A 15,753-nucleotide genomic window follows, 5' to 3' on the forward strand; every position below is an offset into this window, starting at 1 on the left:
TCTAATTCCAGAATTTATTTCAAGTCATAAAAGATCCTCATAATACAATTCTAAATTTATGTGACATTTGGAAGTCACTTGTATTTGGGGTAGTCAAACATTTGCTTGAAGTACTCACACTTGAGTGATTTTAAATTTTATCGTTTATCACCACCTGGTGGTAGAACATTTTCTTATTTTCTTAGACTTTTGCACTTGACGCTCTTTTTTGTTGCCAAGGAAAATCTCTAAACCAAGCAAATGAGTTAACTTTAGCATTTAACTTTAGCAAGTATTCAACTTTAGTATTGATAGTCAAGTATTAACGTATACTGACCAGACTTAGGCACTTAACTTTTGCTTAATGAATAAATGAATTTTTATTTTAGTAAATTGCAATGTCTACGCTCTTTTCATTTGAACTGAAAAAAGTCCTCAAATGTGACGAATGAAAGTGACCTATGGTATTATCTTCTCAGAAGTAGTTTTCTTTTTTTAAAGGCTCATTGGTTTTTGGTTTAAGCTAATAGAGCTACATTGATTAAAAAGCCATTAAAAGCCATTGATTAAAAATAAAAAGGCATTTTATTATTAAGGATGTAAATACATTTAAGTTACAATATTTAAAAGATATTTTCCATGATGCCAAAAGGTAAGAGAAAATTGTATGAAAAATTATCAAATAGGATTGGAAAGATGTAAAAACTACACATTCCAGCCTTGAACTATTAAGAAAAAAACAAAAAACAAAAAACAAAGCAGCTGAAAACATCATTTGTTGTAGAACGTCGCCACCTCGTGGACCAAAAATGAAGTACTAAAGGCCGGGAATCTCTTAAGGTGGACATTTTTTATTGCCAGAAAATTCCTAGTTAGAATGGTTAAAATTTAATCATTGGAAACAACAGCAATCCCGGATCTGACAGCATACTTACCTACCAGAGCAACTAGTTAGTTACAATTCCAAAAGGCATTTGATGAAAAATTATGAGCCAGAGTTATTTCTAGGTCCTCAGTTGGCTACAATGTAAGGCCAGTCACTTAACCTCTCGGAGGCAAAGTTCCACATCTGTCAAACAAGGGGAGTGGATTAGACACAGCACACTCTTTTCAGTTCTTGCAAATGCATGGCTTTGAGGTCATAGCTATTTTAAGTCCAAATGCAATTTACAGTAATTTTTCTGTTTTCAATAGTGTTGTATTTCTGGGTATATAACCAGCTTAAAATAGATGTTTTCTATCTATTTTCTCATTTATGATCAACTAAAATATCCATTTGTCCAATATTACTTTAGGCCATATGTTCCCCCCAAAAGCACGAATGCTAAACATCTTTCCTTTTCTACTTGGTAAATCCTGTGGTATGAAAATATGAATAGCATTACATGTTTATGAGCTACGTACATTAATTTTTTCTGTAGACAACATTTCCACTAAAACAATGCTAACAGCTCATGTATTTTACCAGATTCCTTCATTTCATGGCTACTTGTGGAATACTTAATTTGGTATAAACTTCTTGAAAATTATGAATAGACTATTGTGCCTGGAGTACATGAAAAAATGAAATACATACAAACATGTAAAGTATAAATAAAATTAATACTTGTGTATTTCTTTTACTTTAAAATGCAAGAAACTTTTTTTTCTCTGTTAATAGAAGACGTGAATGCTTTGAAAAGGTCAAACTGTTAATTGTAAAAAATATTTTTATGTCAAATATTTTAACTCTTGGGGGTCATCTCTACAAATAATAAAAACTGGTTAAGGTCTATAAATTAGGACATACCAAGATTTATGTTTCTACAGGTGCATATATATTCTATAAAGACAAAACCAGATAAACAGTAAGGGTGAATTCGGTACGTAAGCGTCGGATGCATGTTCAAATTAAGGAGCAAACATTTTATGGGTGGCGGTGCAAAGCTTACTGACAAGGATCCACAGTCACATGTCGCTTTTACTAGTGCCGTGTACAAATTTGATTCCTTTGGTCTTGTTTCTATAGTAAAGTATTTTTTCAATCCACAGTTTTGTTTATAAGCATGCTTCTGTGTTATATGTGCATGTTTGTGTAACACCACAAAGGCCTGAACAGAGTTCTGGTCTTTAAAAACAAAAAAGCAAGTAGATTAAATGTTCTCCTGAGCATGGATGGAGTTTTTCAAGCTTAGTAATTGGCAACATCTACATCCATGCCTCTGTTGAAGCGATTAAAAAAGAATCATTTCCCAGAACTACAGGTGCACAACAGATTGGAGTCATTATGCAAAAGAACAGAAATCTGGAGAGAGACCCAGTGAATAAAAAAGCCATGTTCCTGGCCATTCTTTTGCCGCTAGCTCTCTGTTTTTTCAGCTCTGTTTGTATATACAACATGAAATCTGCAAAAATTGTAGTGGATTTGAAGTAAACCATTCAAGATTAGAAATGTATGCCTTGAATTAAACAGACTTCCAACGAGAACCCCACTGGAGGCAGAAAGAAACCAAAGGCCAAACTTGCACAAATATATTTTAAAAGCCAAGTTTTATGTAAGAGAGTTAAAAGTTGGAAATGCATTACATGATTTTTTAGGAAAAAAAAAAAAAAAAAAAAAAAAAAACACACATTTCCCATCCTGCCCCAGTTCAAGGGAATCACACTGAACCTGACAGATCTTGTACGTCTTTTATTCCTGGGCCACCTCAAGTATCTGAAATTTTCATCTCAAAACCAGTTTGAGGCCCCACCTTCTGATCACCATATATTGTTTCCAGAACCCTCCTCTATGCAAGGGGTATCAAAATTTACTGACGGCTTTGCCATCATGTTTTCATGATTCCATAGTCAATATCTTGCAAGTGTAAAATGACTTTTCTTCAAATGTTCTCTCAAGTATCTTACCTTTCTTCTGCCTAGAATGAAAGAACAAGTGAACTGAAATCATTAAAAGAGGGCACACTTAAAAACTACTGGAACAGAGGAGGGAAATGTAGGAGAGGAAGAAAGAGAAGAAGGAGACGAAGAAGAAAGTCTAGACACCAAACCAGGGAGTAGGGATGTTTGAATGGGAAATATCGCCCTGAAGCAGAGTGAAGTGAATTGCTTAGTTCCAGGGTGAACAGAAAGTCAGGCTACACCAAGTAGAAAGGAATGAGGCCGCTCATGAGTATAGGTGGACACTAACTTTGAAGGAGAAATGGGATGGAGCGAGAGAGGGCTGGGAAGGGAGGCTGGGTGAAAGGAAGCAGGCAGAAAACGCTGTCACATTGTCAGCTGGTGGGAAAATGGAAGAGCAAAGACAGGGTGGAAATTGGTCATTGACATACTTTAAGCTGCTAATAAAACATGTCATTCTTGAGTTGACCATTCAGCATGTAACTATGACCCTGACCTTAGGAAAGCAAAATTACATTCCAGAATGCAAACATTCCTAAGGGTGTAGGGCCAGCGGTTATTACCCTTTAAGAGTGAAGTGTTTCTGCTTCTCCTTGCCTTTCTTTCTCATGTGATCTTTCCTAAAGAGTGGCAAGCAGCGTTTTTGTGTTTGTGTTTGCTTTTTTTTTTTTTTTTTTTTTTCCTGCCGGCAATCGAGAACTAGGAGAGTGGAGGAAGTTGGAAAGAATTCTGAAAGCAAAAGTTGGAAGAGGGGTGTGTTGGAGGACTGGGGGGTGGGGGGCGCTTCTGGCCGGGGCAGAATGAAATTGGGAAGGTCTGGGGACGAGTGAGGAAGGAGCTGACACAAAACTTGGTGAAAATCGAGGGGCAGGGACGGCCAGACAGGACACCGGGCGAGGAAGTGGGAGCGCGCGCGAGAGGGACACGGGTCTGCCCCGGGACTGCGGCGGCCGTTCTCACCATTGTCCCCTGGTTTTCCGCCTGTGGAAGCATTATGAAACATTTCCTTCCTCTGTGTCATTGAGCCCCTCCCTCCCTCGTTATCGATGGAAGAGAGGCTCAGCTTTTCCTTGGGACCTAAGGAGGTGGAAAGGCTCTGCAGCGCTTGCTTTCAGAACACGAATGCAGCCTGTTCCCTTCCTGGTGGGAAGAGGAGGGAGGGGGTCAGGGAAGAGAGCCAACTTCCTAATTTCCCCACAGCACACTTTGTAGCCCCGGCGGTCCCGCTGGCCCCTGGGTGGAAAAGTGGGGTTCCTTGACGTTTCCGCCAGCCTGGCCTACGTTCTGCAGCAGCTTTTAGGGAAAAGAAGGCAGACTGGGCGGGAGTTGATTATTTGTGGAATGAAGAAGAGAAACCCAAGTCCCTCCCTAAGGCTCCAGGGAATTGAAACGCGTTCCAGATCACCTATTCCGGAAGTGTGAGCCTGGTCCCCAAAGAGAAGTCGCTAAGGCAGGGGGTGGCAGGGTCGAGATAAAGGTCAATGCGAACGCATTTTAAAATCTAGAGCTTGGGAAGTGTCCCCCTGACCCCAGGCATGCTTTGCAGGTTGGCACCGACCCAAACAAGCTTACCCGAGAAATGTTGGGGCGAAGAGAGAGCAAGCAGCATAAACCCGCCCAGGAGGGCCAGGGAGGTGGAGGTGGGGTGAGGTATTTTTCTAGAAAGGGCAGTCCCGGCTCATCGTACAAACTGGGGAGTAATGGGCTGCGGGAGGGGTTGGCAAAGGGAGGCGGCCCAGTGACAGCCCCCGGGCAGGGAAATCTTGGAGAAGGGACTCTGCCCTCCACCCCCACCGTCCCTTCTGGGAACTGCAGCCCAGCGCGCGAGCTGCGCTCCCGCACAAGGGCAGCGAGAAGGGAGGGTGGTCCGGGAAGCTAGCGAGGGGGAAGGCGCAATGGAAGGGAGTACCTTCTCCCCGCAGCAACCCCAGACGCACAAAGTGCTGGTCATAGCGCCCCTCCTGCGTCTTCCGCCCCCAGATTGACGAGCCCTTGGCGCCCAGCCAACGCGGAGGCAGTCCCCCTCCCCCGCCCCGGCCCGCGGCGCTGAGCGCGGTTTAGCACCGACAGAGTTTAGGGGGCGGTGTCTCTGGGATGGAAAGGCGGCCAAGAGGGAGGAAGAAGGGGGAAGGGAGGTGGAGACATGTTGGAGACTATAAAAGGGCAACTCGGGTTGCCTGGTTCTTGCACTCGCTGGAGAGCGGCTCCAAGTCAGGGGCCACTGCAAAGCCAGGGCGCGCTGTAGGGCCGAGAGGACCTTGTGGTGCGCAGAGCCAAGCCCCGCGGCCAAGGCGGAGACCGAAGAGGGGCTCCAGGCACCGGTCCTCGCGTTGCCCGTTGCCCCCCTGGCCCGGAGGCGTCCCGGGGCACTTCTTGTCCCTGCAGCAGCCTCCCGGCCAGCCCCTACCGCGCGGTGCCTCCAACTCTGCGCTAGAAGAAAAACTTCCCGCGCGCCCGCAGAACTGCAGCGCCTCCTTCCCGGGGACTCCGGGAGTCCTGTCCACCGCCGGCTCTGCGCTCACTTTCAAAGAATAACAGTCACTGTAACAACCCAGAGCGAAGCCAGCAAGGCTCCGCGCTCCCGACCCGAACAATAGCCCTCTCTCTCCGTCCACTGAGGCGCGCGGTGCCTCCCGGGACTCGGGTGCAGCGAGCCGTCCCCGCGGGGTTCCGAAGGCGCACGGGAGGCAGCGACATGGGGAACGCGAAGCTGTCGCGGCGGCCTCGGGGCGCCCAGCCTGCGCCCGCGCTGCTACTGCTCGCGGCGGCCTCGGCGCTGCTGCTGCTCGTGCCGGGTGCGCGCGGGCGCCCCGCCGAGGAAGACGAGGAGCTGGTGCTGCCGGACTTGGAGCGCGCGCCGGGACACGCGACCACGCACCTCCGCCTGGACGCCTTCGGCCGGCAGCTGCACCTAGAGCTGCAGCCCGACCGCGGCTTCCTGGCGCCCGGTTTCACGCTGCAGACCGTGGGGCGCAGGCCCGGGCCCGACGCGCTGCGTCCGGACCCCGCCGGCGACCTGACGCACTGCTTCTACTCCGGCACCGTGAACGGCGACTCCGGCTCGGCCGCCGCTCTCAGCCTCTGCGAGGGCGTGAGCGGCGCCTTCTACCTGCAGGGCGAGGAGTACTTCATCCAGCCCGCGCCCGCCGCCGCCACCGTGGGCCTGGCCCCCGCCGCCGCCGCCGCCGCCGGGGAGGAGCCGCCGGAGCGGCCCCAGTTCCATCTCCTGCGGCGGAGGCAGCGGGGCGGCGACGGCGCCAAGTGCGGGGTCACGGACGACGAGACCCAGCTCGCCGGGGGCGCGGGGCCAGAGGACGAGGACGCCGGGACGCAGTGGCCGCCGCGGGACCCCGCGCCGCAGCGGGCGGGACAGCCGACAGGTATCAGTCGCAGAAGAGGTGCTCTCGCTCGCCTCTCCATTCATCCCCCTCTCCCCACTGTCTCTGAGCGGCGCGTGTGGAGGGTCAACTCCTGTTCGCAGGCAGGAACATGCGTCTGCGGACTGGACGCGGGCCTGGTGTGGAGGAATGTGGCTTGAGGTTTGGGTTGGTGAACGAATCCAACCCGGCTAGAACCGAATCCCGTTGGCCCGAATAATGAATGGTCAAGAGAGGCCGGGCAGAGCAGCGATTTTCTGCTAGGGCGAAGCGTCTCGACGGGGAAGGGAAGAGTTGGTAACCCAACTCCTTTCCACCTTAGTCTAGTGTGAGCGTGTGTGACTTCTTTCCGTCCTGATCGTTTCTTTTTAACGACTGTGCATGTGTTCTTTGGTCGGGTTGCAATTTTGCGCTGAGTTTTGCAACCGCTGCCTGTGCGCGCGCCCTGCGCCGGGGGGAGGGCGGAGATGGAGGGTGGAGGAGCGACGGTGACCTAGCAGTGCGCAACCCGCACGCCTGGACAGCTGCGCTGGGATCTCTGTCCTGCTGGCCTCGGCCTGCTCCCCCTTCCCTCTTAAAGAGGCTGACCCCGACCGGCTGGCGGCGGCCCGGCCCCTCTGCAGAACCTGCTTGGGAGGTCTTTGCCCAGCTGGCCCCGCCTCCCCGCGCCTCCCACCCGGCCTCCCAGTTTGCGCTCCCTCTCGCGGCCAAAATTCTGCTCTCTTGCACTCTTGCGTGTTAGTCACTGCTGATCCTTCCTGCTACGCTTCACCTTGGCTCTTGGGTTGTGTGCGGTGCTTACTGTCTCCTTCTCTTCATCCTGTCACTTTGGTGCCTTTTTTTTTTTTTCTTCCTTAAGTTTCTCACGTGGCTTGTTTTCGAATTTTCCGCTTTCCCCCTGGACATCTGCTCCTTGAAGCAGTTACGTGGTCGGCGTCCAGTTTGGGACTTCCCTGGGGTCCGGCTTTCCGTCAGGAGTCAGAAGGCTCTTTTCTAAATAATCAAATGTTCCCCCCCCCCCCCCCGCCCGGGTCAAGGCAGGAACTTATTTCCCTGGGGCAGTGGGAATGGGACGACAGGCTGCTGGGCAGAGTGGGTGGTCCTCGTGCCCGGATTTGGCAAGAGCAGAACACTCCCCCTCCCCCCTCCCCCCAGGACCCCTGGAATGAGACAGCCGAGCAGCGCAGTTCAGCCCTGCCCTGGGCCTTCCACGTGGAGTCCGATGATCTCATTCAGGATTTGAGTCCTGGCCTGTGAAAGAGTGACTCAGGGGCTCTCTGCCTGATGCCTTTGCTCCAAGTTTTTACTGCAGCTGGGTAGGATGATGTCCATACTGCCTTGTGCAGATTGTAGGACTTCCAGGAGGACAAAAGAAATCCTCCTCACCGCCCCCCCCCCAAAAAAAAAGCCTGAACCCTCAGTGGCTCACATGGCCTTTTTTATTTAAGAGGCAGAGGAACAGAAAAGAGAAAGAGAGAAAATAAAGTAAAGGAGAAAGCCTTAAAAATAACATTTGCAGCGAAAAGAGATGCAACTATTTTTGGTATTGTGGTCCCAGGTATATTTTTATTTTGTTTGCTTTGACTGCTTAGGCTTTCCTTATATACTCTGGGATGGTAGCTATTCCCGGCCAGAATGGCCCTGAGCAAACTACCTTTTCTGTTTCTTTACAGGCGCTGGGAGCGTGAGGAAGAAGCGATTTGTGTCCAGCCACCGCTACGTGGAAACTATGCTGGTGGCCGACCAGTCCATGGCAGAGTTCCACGGCAATGGTCTGAAGCACTACCTTCTCACCTTGTTCTCGGTAGCAGCCAGGCTGTACAAACACCCCAGCATCCGGAACTCCGTGAGCCTGGTGGTGGTGAAGATCCTGGTCATCTACGAGGAACAGAAGGGGCCCGAGGTGACTTCCAATGCTGCCCTCACTCTGCGGAACTTCTGTAACTGGCAGAAGCAGCACAACCCGCCCAGTGACCGGCACGGGGAGCACTATGACACCGCTATTCTCTTCACCAGACAGGTATGACTGCCCTCCGGGGGGGGGGGGGGGGGGGGGCAGCGCTGGAACCCAGAGACGAGGATGAGGCGTTTCGCCAGTGCCCTTGACTTGCATTCTTTTAATTGGCTAACGTGGTCAGTTTTCCTTACGGCCTCCGTAATTTTACTAGCTCAAGTCCCACAGTCCTGTTTGAATAGCAGTAGAGAAAAATCTTCAGAGGAGTCCCCAGATTTGGACAGCTCGGTGGTGGCGAATGTAAATGCTCCCAATACGAACGGGAAGATACCTGTTGCCAAAAGTTAGGTCGCAAGGTTCGCGCTCTCTGTTCCTAGGCATAAGGACCTACGTTTGCTTCTTTTAGGACTTGTGTGGGGCGCAGACATGTGACACCCTTGGGATGGCTGATGTCGGAACTATATGTGATCCCACCAGAAGCTGTTCGGTCATAGAAGACGATGGCTTGCAAGCTGCCTTCACCACGGCTCATGAACTAGGTAAGTCATTTCAGGGTGGGAGTTAAGTCCTCTTTTCCCACTCTTCTGAACGTGGCCAGCCTTAACAGATTTCAAAATAAGATAGTATGAGATCCTGACATTTGGAAATTTACCTATTTGTCTGCGCCTTGTAAGACATAGACCTATCGGGCTCAAGCTCGATTGTTTCCAAAATACATCTCTTCTTCTAGAAATAATCAGTTCGGGACAAGTGAATCCCTGATTGGGGGGGGGGGGGGGCGGGAAGTGCTGTATTTTGATGTGGGTTTTGGATTGCTTCTTAGGCCACGTGTTTAACATGCCACACGATGATGCAAAGCAGTGTGCCAGCATGAATGGTGTCGCCCAGAATTCCCACATGATGGCGTCAATGCTTTCCAACTTGAACCACAACCAGCCTTGGTCTCCCTGCAGTGCCTACATGATTACATCATTCCTAGATAATGGTCATGGTAAGATGCTGCAGCTACTCTTTCTAGATGTTATCCAGCCTTCCACATGTAAGATTCTTGTTAAACCAGTCCCTTCTTTCTTTGTGTGCTTTTTTATTTCCCCTTCTTCCAAATTGCTTTCGTTGTCAAGAGCATACATTTTTATTTTACTTTTTATTTTTTTTTTTTTTAATTTTTATTTATTTTTTGGGCGAGAGGGGGAAGGAGAGCATGAGCAGGGCAGACAGAGAAGAGGGAGGCGCGGAATCTGAAGCAGGATCCAGGCTCTGAGCTGTCAGCACAGAGCCCGACGCTGGGCTCGAACTCACGAACTGTAGGATCAGGACCTGAGCCGAAGTCGGGTGCTTAACCGACTGAGCCACCCAGGCGCCCCACGAGCATACATTTTTGGATCTTAATTCCCAGTAAATGACAGTGCTTCTGGCCGAGTAGCTCCTAAAAGGGCATTAATTTGAGCTTTTTAGCAGAACAGTAATTTCCTGTCACTGTTAATGCAGAAATCCCCTTTGGAGGACAGTATCATACAAATTATTTAACTCTCGCTGGCGTTTTCCCCAGCAGCTCTAGTTTTCAAATCACTCTGCTCTCTGTGATTTCTTACGGTAACCGTGTTCTGAAACTGATCTACCTTCTGTCTGTTTGCAGTCACCGCTCTTTAATATAGGTCGGCATTTCCTTTGCAGGGGAATGTTTGATGGACAAGCCCCAGAGCCCCCTCCAGCTTCCCTCCGATCTCCCGGGGACCTTGTACGATGCCAACCGGCAGTGCCAGTTTACATTTGGGGAAGAGTCCAAGCACTGCCTGGATGCAGCCAGCACTTGTACGACCCTGTGGTGCACAGGCACCTCTGGCGGGTTGCTGGTGTGCCAAACGAAACACTTCCCTTGGGCGGACGGCACCAGCTGTGGAGAAGGGAAATGGTGTCTGAACGGCAAGTGTGTGAACAAGACGGACAAGATGCATTTCCATGTGAGTTTTGCCTGTCACCGCACGCGCCTACGCCTTTAAGATTCGGAATTGGAAGGAGCAGTCCGATGCTAAAACATCTGATTGCACGATAGGCACCCCTGTCTGTGTCCTTTGATGGGGGCGGGGGGGCGGGGGGGGACACAAGACAGATGGTTTTTACAACGGATTCTTCATCTCTTACTTTTCTCGTTCGTTGCCTAAAAAGAGTTCCGTAAAGAGTTCTAATGCTGATCATTTGTGTCCCCATGCAGACTCCTATTCATGGAAGCTGGGGGCCGTGGGGACCCTGGGGAGACTGTTCGAGAACCTGTGGCGGAGGAGTTCAGTACACCATGAGGGAATGTGACAACCCGGTCCCCAAAAACGGAGGGAAGTACTGTGAGGGCAAGCGCGTGCGCTACAGGTCCTGTAACATCGAAGACTGTCCGGATAACAACGGTGAGTAGAAGCGGGTCGCAAGTGATGCGCCCACGAGCAGGCAGGCGAGGGTTGAAAACCGATGACGTCATGATATCATTTTCTTCCCAGGAAAAACATTTAGAGAGGAACAGTGTGAGGCACACAACGAGTTTTCTAAGGTTTCCTTCGGGAGCGGGCCCGCGGTGGAGTGGACACCCAAGTATGCTGGCGTCTCGCCGAAGGACAGATGCAAGCTCATCTGTCAAGCCAAAGGCATTGGCTTCTTCTTCGTTCTGCAGCCCAAGGTACTTACTTCGATCCATACTTGTTGCCCAAGAAACGAGGGCTTGGACTGCAACCTTTTCATGCAGCCTGTGATGCAGTTGCATGAATTCACATCCCAACGTGTTCGATTTTCAAATCGGATCTCCTTTTTGTTCTAGACATGTTGCCCACCGCCTTCTTTTGAGTGTGGCATCGTTCCCAGTTATGAACGAAGCCCGAATCAGGCACTTAGGATTCTTAGCATTGCTTGTTATTACTCTGGTATGCAGAGAAAAGGCCTTTATGGTCAGATAAATTGCGTATTAGCATGGCAGCCTGACAGCGCTTTTGGAAAATAGCATTAGCATGGAGCACGGTTCTTGTGACCGGTGATTAGCGGTAACGTGTGCAAATGGACTTATTAAAAGGAAGTCTGACGTCGGTAACACTTGTGTTTGGGAACGTACGTTGAACTAGTAGAAGCATCCTTTTGCTGTTTTGCTGCGAGGATAAATCTGGTTCTGAGATTTAAGAACAATGAAACGAATGTTGCTTGGATTATCATGTGCCATTATCACTGTAGGCTGTGAAAATATTTCCCGGTTGCGGCTTCAACGGGCAACAGCCGACTTACTCAGCATCTGCAATTGGCGGGAATTATTCTAGGCACTGAGCGTACCGCAGTATGCAGGTGGACCGGCTCTGCTTTCATTGCCCTGACCTAGACGTGAGAACAGGTCAATAAACAAGTAATCAAAATGTATAGTATTTTCGAACGCCTATATCTACTGTAGTGAAAAAGCCACCCAGAAGGGTCACGTGTGCCCTCTCGTTACGATGGTCAGGAAAGCAGAGGCATTATGTTCATGAGAAAATCTCCCGTAATTATCGCAACATCATCTCTTTCCCGAGTTGACTCACGTGTGACACCAGATACGTGTTCTCCCTCCTCCAGGTGGTTGATGGTACCCCGTGTAGCCCCGATTCCACCTCTGTCTGCGTGCAAGGACAGTGTGTCAAAGCTGGCTGCGATCGTATCATAGACTCCAAAAAGAAGTTTGACAAATGCGGTATTTGTGGAGGAAACGGATCTACGTGCAAGAAGACCTCAGGATCGGTTACTAGTGCAAAGTGAGTCTTGAAACGTCATACTCCCAAAGATCTTGTTACGTAGAGGTAACTTGACAGGTCTGGGAGAGCTGACGTTCCAAACGATTCGCGTGTTTTCCAGCTGAGTGTTATAATTAGCCAGCGACTGAGAGAGTTTTATATCTGTTTTTTCTTGCCTGCAGACCTGGATATCATGACATCGTCACGATTCCTGCCGGAGCCACAAACATTGAGGTGAAACAACGGAATCACCGGGGGTCCAGGAATAATGGCAGCTATCTTGCCATCAAAGCCGCTGACGGCACATATATCCTGAACGGCGACTTCACTCTGTCCACTTTAGAGCAAGACATTACCTACAAGGGTACCGTCTTGAGGTACAGTGGTTCCTCCGCCGCGTTGGAAAGAATCCGCAGCTTTAGCCCGCTCAAAGAGCCAATAACCATCCAGGTCCTCACCGTGGGCAACGCCCTTCGCCCGAAAATTAAATACACCTATTTTGTGAAGAAGAAGAAGGAACCCTTCAACGCCATCCCTACCTTCTCAGAATGGGTCATTGAAGAGTGGGGCGAATGTTCCAAGTCATGCGGACTGGGTTGGCAGAGGAGAGTGGTGGAGTGCCGAGACCTCAATGGGCAGCCCGCCTCGGAGTGTGCGAAGGAGGTGAAGCCAGCCAGCACCCGACCCTGCGCGGACGTGCCTTGCCCCCACTGGCAGCTGGGGGATTGGTCACCATGCTCCAAGACTTGCGGGAAAGGTTACAAAAAGAGAACCTTGCAATGTCTGTCCCACGACGGGGGGGTGTTGTCTCACGAGAGCTGCGATCCTTTCAAGAAACCGAAGCATTACATAGATTTCTGTACGATGGCAGAATGCAGTTAAGCAGGGGAGCGTTGAGGGGAGGATGAGGTGTGGAAGGGCTGGTGCACTGATACCAAGAAGGCTGGAGGGATCCAGTGTACCTTGCCGGTGATGAACAGAGAGGGTAAGGAGTTGGGAGTGTGGAGGTAGGTAGAAAAGAAGTTAGATCGGCAGAATATCCTGCCAGTTACGAATCTGATAGGGTAGCTAATGAGGGTTATTAATCTCTGAGCAATGATATAGCATGATAAAGCCCCGGGGCATTATTATTATTCCTTTTGTTACATCTATGACAAGTGTAAGAAACAAATAGACGCAGTTGTCACAATTAGTTTAAGGAGTACACGATCCCCGTGCTGTGGTACCGATTAAATGATTAAATACTTTGTGCCGTGCGGGTTGGGAACTGAAAAGCAGGAGAAAGAGGAGACTTTCAGTTGCAGACAGGGCTTGCTTTACCTCGCGAACCACGGAGGGAGAAAGGAGGGCCCATAGCATCTTCAGCCAGCGCTGATTGATCGCGGCTGCTACAATTTCGGAGAACACTTCCGCCGTCGTCTCTACTGAGAGTTAAGAATGCAAGACTGTCCTCCGTGAGAGAAATGCTTCGCAACATAAAGTGACTGAAAAGGAACGCCGTCTTCGCTGTCCTGTGCCACTGCTGGGTCTTCATCCGTGACGTCATTTTGACAAAGAAACAATTCCACGTGTTTGTGAAAATGCGTTAAGTCTATAAGGAGTTAGGAAAAAAAAAAAGGCAGCAATGAATCAGACGCTAGTGAAAGTCAGAGGAGACAGGATAAGCTCAAACCTTCCACCTTCTTTCCTCCTCATGCAAGCCTACTTTTGGAATGTGGGTGGAAAACACAAACAGAAAACAAAAACCGGTTCACGGCTCAAGAAGGACCGGGTGATCTCACACACACACACACACACACACACACACACACACACAAAAGGATGTAATGCCAGTATAAGGATGGGGCGTGTAGAGTGGGATCCCCAGTGTTTGGGGACATGGAGATCACTAGTCTCGCAGTGGGGAGGCTCCTGAGGGGTAGCAGGCCCACCCCCAGCAGCTGGCCCAACAGTCATATCCTGGTGAATGTCTGTTCAGCTCTTCTACTATGAAAGAGAATAGGACTTTTTTTTTTTTCCCATATGTATATAGTAAAATATGTTACTATAAATTCTATGTACTTCATAAGTATTTGTGTGTTCCTTCTAAGAAGGACTATAGTTGGTAATAAATGCCTATAATAACATATTTATTTTTATACATTTCTTTCTAATGATAAAACTTTTAAGTTATATCGCTTTTGTAAAAGGGCATATAAAAATAGAGTATTTATACAATATATGTTACTAGAAATAATAAAAGAACACTTTTTGAATGTGTGCGTGTCTGTTTTGTTTAAATGAGAATTCGTTCCCAGGAAGGACATCCGAGGCACAAAATAAATTCTGTAGAAATAAGATTTCGTCCTAATGAAATGTACCTGATGGATCCTTGATGTGTGTGATTGCTACAAAAAAAAAAAAAAAAGAAAAGAGAAAGAAAGAAAGAAAGAAAGAAAACCCTATTATATCTTCAGTGATTGATAGGTTTTGCTACTGATGCAATAACATACACAGATGGTTAGTGAATGTTTTCTGCGAAGAGCCAGATCATCTCTGTCACAACTATTTTCCTGTGCTGTTGTAGCGTGAAAACAGCCATAGACAATAACATAAACGAATGGGCATGGTGGTGCTCTAATAAAACTTTATTTACAAAAACTGGGCCAAATTTGTTCTGTGGGCAGTTTTCCGACCTCTGATGTGTAACATAAATAAGGGGCGCCTGGGTGGCTCAGTCCTGGGTGGCTCAGTCGGGTTAAGCGTCGGACTTCGGCTCAGGTCATGATCTCGAGGTCCGTGAGTTCGCGCCCCGGGTGGGACTCTGCTGATAGCTCAGAGCCTGGAGCCTGCTTCCAATTCTGTGACTCCTTCTCTCTCTGGCCCTCCCCCATTCATGCTCTGTCTCTCTCTGTCTCAAAAATAAATAAGCGTTAAAAAAAATTATAAATGAGACCAGGTAGGGTTCTAAAAGCATTTTGAATTTGTGTCTCTTCCATTATACCATGTGAGTAAAATTTGTGAAAGTAAGCTACTGAGTAGAAAATGATGCTTCAGAAGTTACATTTGGGCTACACATGCGTGGTGAGCCAAGCTCTCCAAATGTTCCACTTGCTGTTCTGGAATGCATGAGGTGTTTTGGAGAAAGCCTGGAACATCCAGACCACTCTGGGTGGCCTTTTGTAAATCACTGTAATTTAAATACTAAATGGCACATCAATGACTTTAAAAGTTGAAATCACTTCCAAAATAACTACATTTCTCTCAGGAAATGGCTTATTTACTAGGAGACTCCGATTATGTGGTTAACCACAGACAATTCCAACATTACATTTTCATCCTTTTTTTCACCTTCCTTAGTTTTCTCAAATAGTTCTATATAACATGCTAATTTCAGATTCAGATGATAATTTCCCATTTGCCCTCAAGAATTACTCGGTGCTCTTTCTTCCCCTGAGCAAACTGAATATAAGATTCTCAGGGGCCAGGTGCATAGGTCAGAAAGTAGGGCAGGGGAGGGGAGAGTCATGTCTTCTCTGGTTCAGTTTTTTCCTACCTACTGGCCACTGAACTGAAAGGTGAAAGTCCAGTCTTCTTACACGGGGAACCAGTCCTGTTCCCATAGAACTCAGTTAAACATAGAATTTGGCCATGCGGTTCAATGGCCTAACATGCTCATTGCACCAACTTCCATCATTATTTACTTGTCTAGATTATTACTATGGCGCAAATTCCCAGAGTGAGTGAGGTGGGGGGTGCACACACACAAGAAATGCCCTTACCCTCAATTACTGTAGAAGCTATTTGATACAATACTATAAATATACCTAAAGTGATGACCCATAATATA

The 15,753-nt window shown here is 48.5% G+C and overlaps 1 protein-coding gene and 1 long non-coding RNA gene across 4 annotated transcripts; one reads left to right on the plus strand and one right to left on the minus strand.

Moving 5' to 3' along the window:
* Window positions 1–480: 480 nt before the first annotated feature.
* Window positions 481–4,799, minus strand: LOC121036044 (uncharacterized). Of its 3 annotated transcripts, none has more exons than XR_005793200.1 (3): window positions 4,432–4,799; window positions 2,777–2,876; window positions 481–1,048 (listed from the first exon to the last, which is right to left on the minus strand). It is a non-coding gene; the product is annotated as an uncharacterized LOC121036044 (long non-coding RNA). The 3 variants fall into 3 exon arrangements; XR_005793199.1 differs by having other exon boundaries at window positions 3,820–4,799; XR_005793198.1 differs by having other exon boundaries at window positions 2,777–4,799.
* Window positions 4,800–5,304: 505 nt separating this feature from the next.
* ADAMTS1 (ADAM metallopeptidase with thrombospondin type 1 motif 1) lies at window positions 5,305–14,050 on the plus strand. Its single transcript, XM_040484119.1, has 9 exons — window positions 5,305–6,239; window positions 7,910–8,256; window positions 8,597–8,729; window positions 9,014–9,181; window positions 9,865–10,151; window positions 10,403–10,589; window positions 10,680–10,855; window positions 11,770–11,945; window positions 12,107–14,050. Exons 1-9 carry the CDS (start codon window positions 5,555–5,557, stop codon window positions 12,804–12,806), a joined length of 2,859 nt encoding a protein of 952 aa, XP_040340053.1. The 5' UTR covers window positions 5,305–5,554; the 3' UTR covers window positions 12,807–14,050.
* The last annotated feature ends 1,703 nt before the right edge of the window (window positions 14,051–15,753 follow it).

This window comes from Herpailurus yagouaroundi, unplaced genomic scaffold (assembly GCF_014898765.1).
Source record: "Herpailurus yagouaroundi ecotype Mexico unplaced genomic scaffold, PumYag 162, whole genome shotgun sequence".
Classification (NCBI taxonomy): Eukaryota; Metazoa; Chordata; class Mammalia; order Carnivora; family Felidae; genus Herpailurus; species Herpailurus yagouaroundi.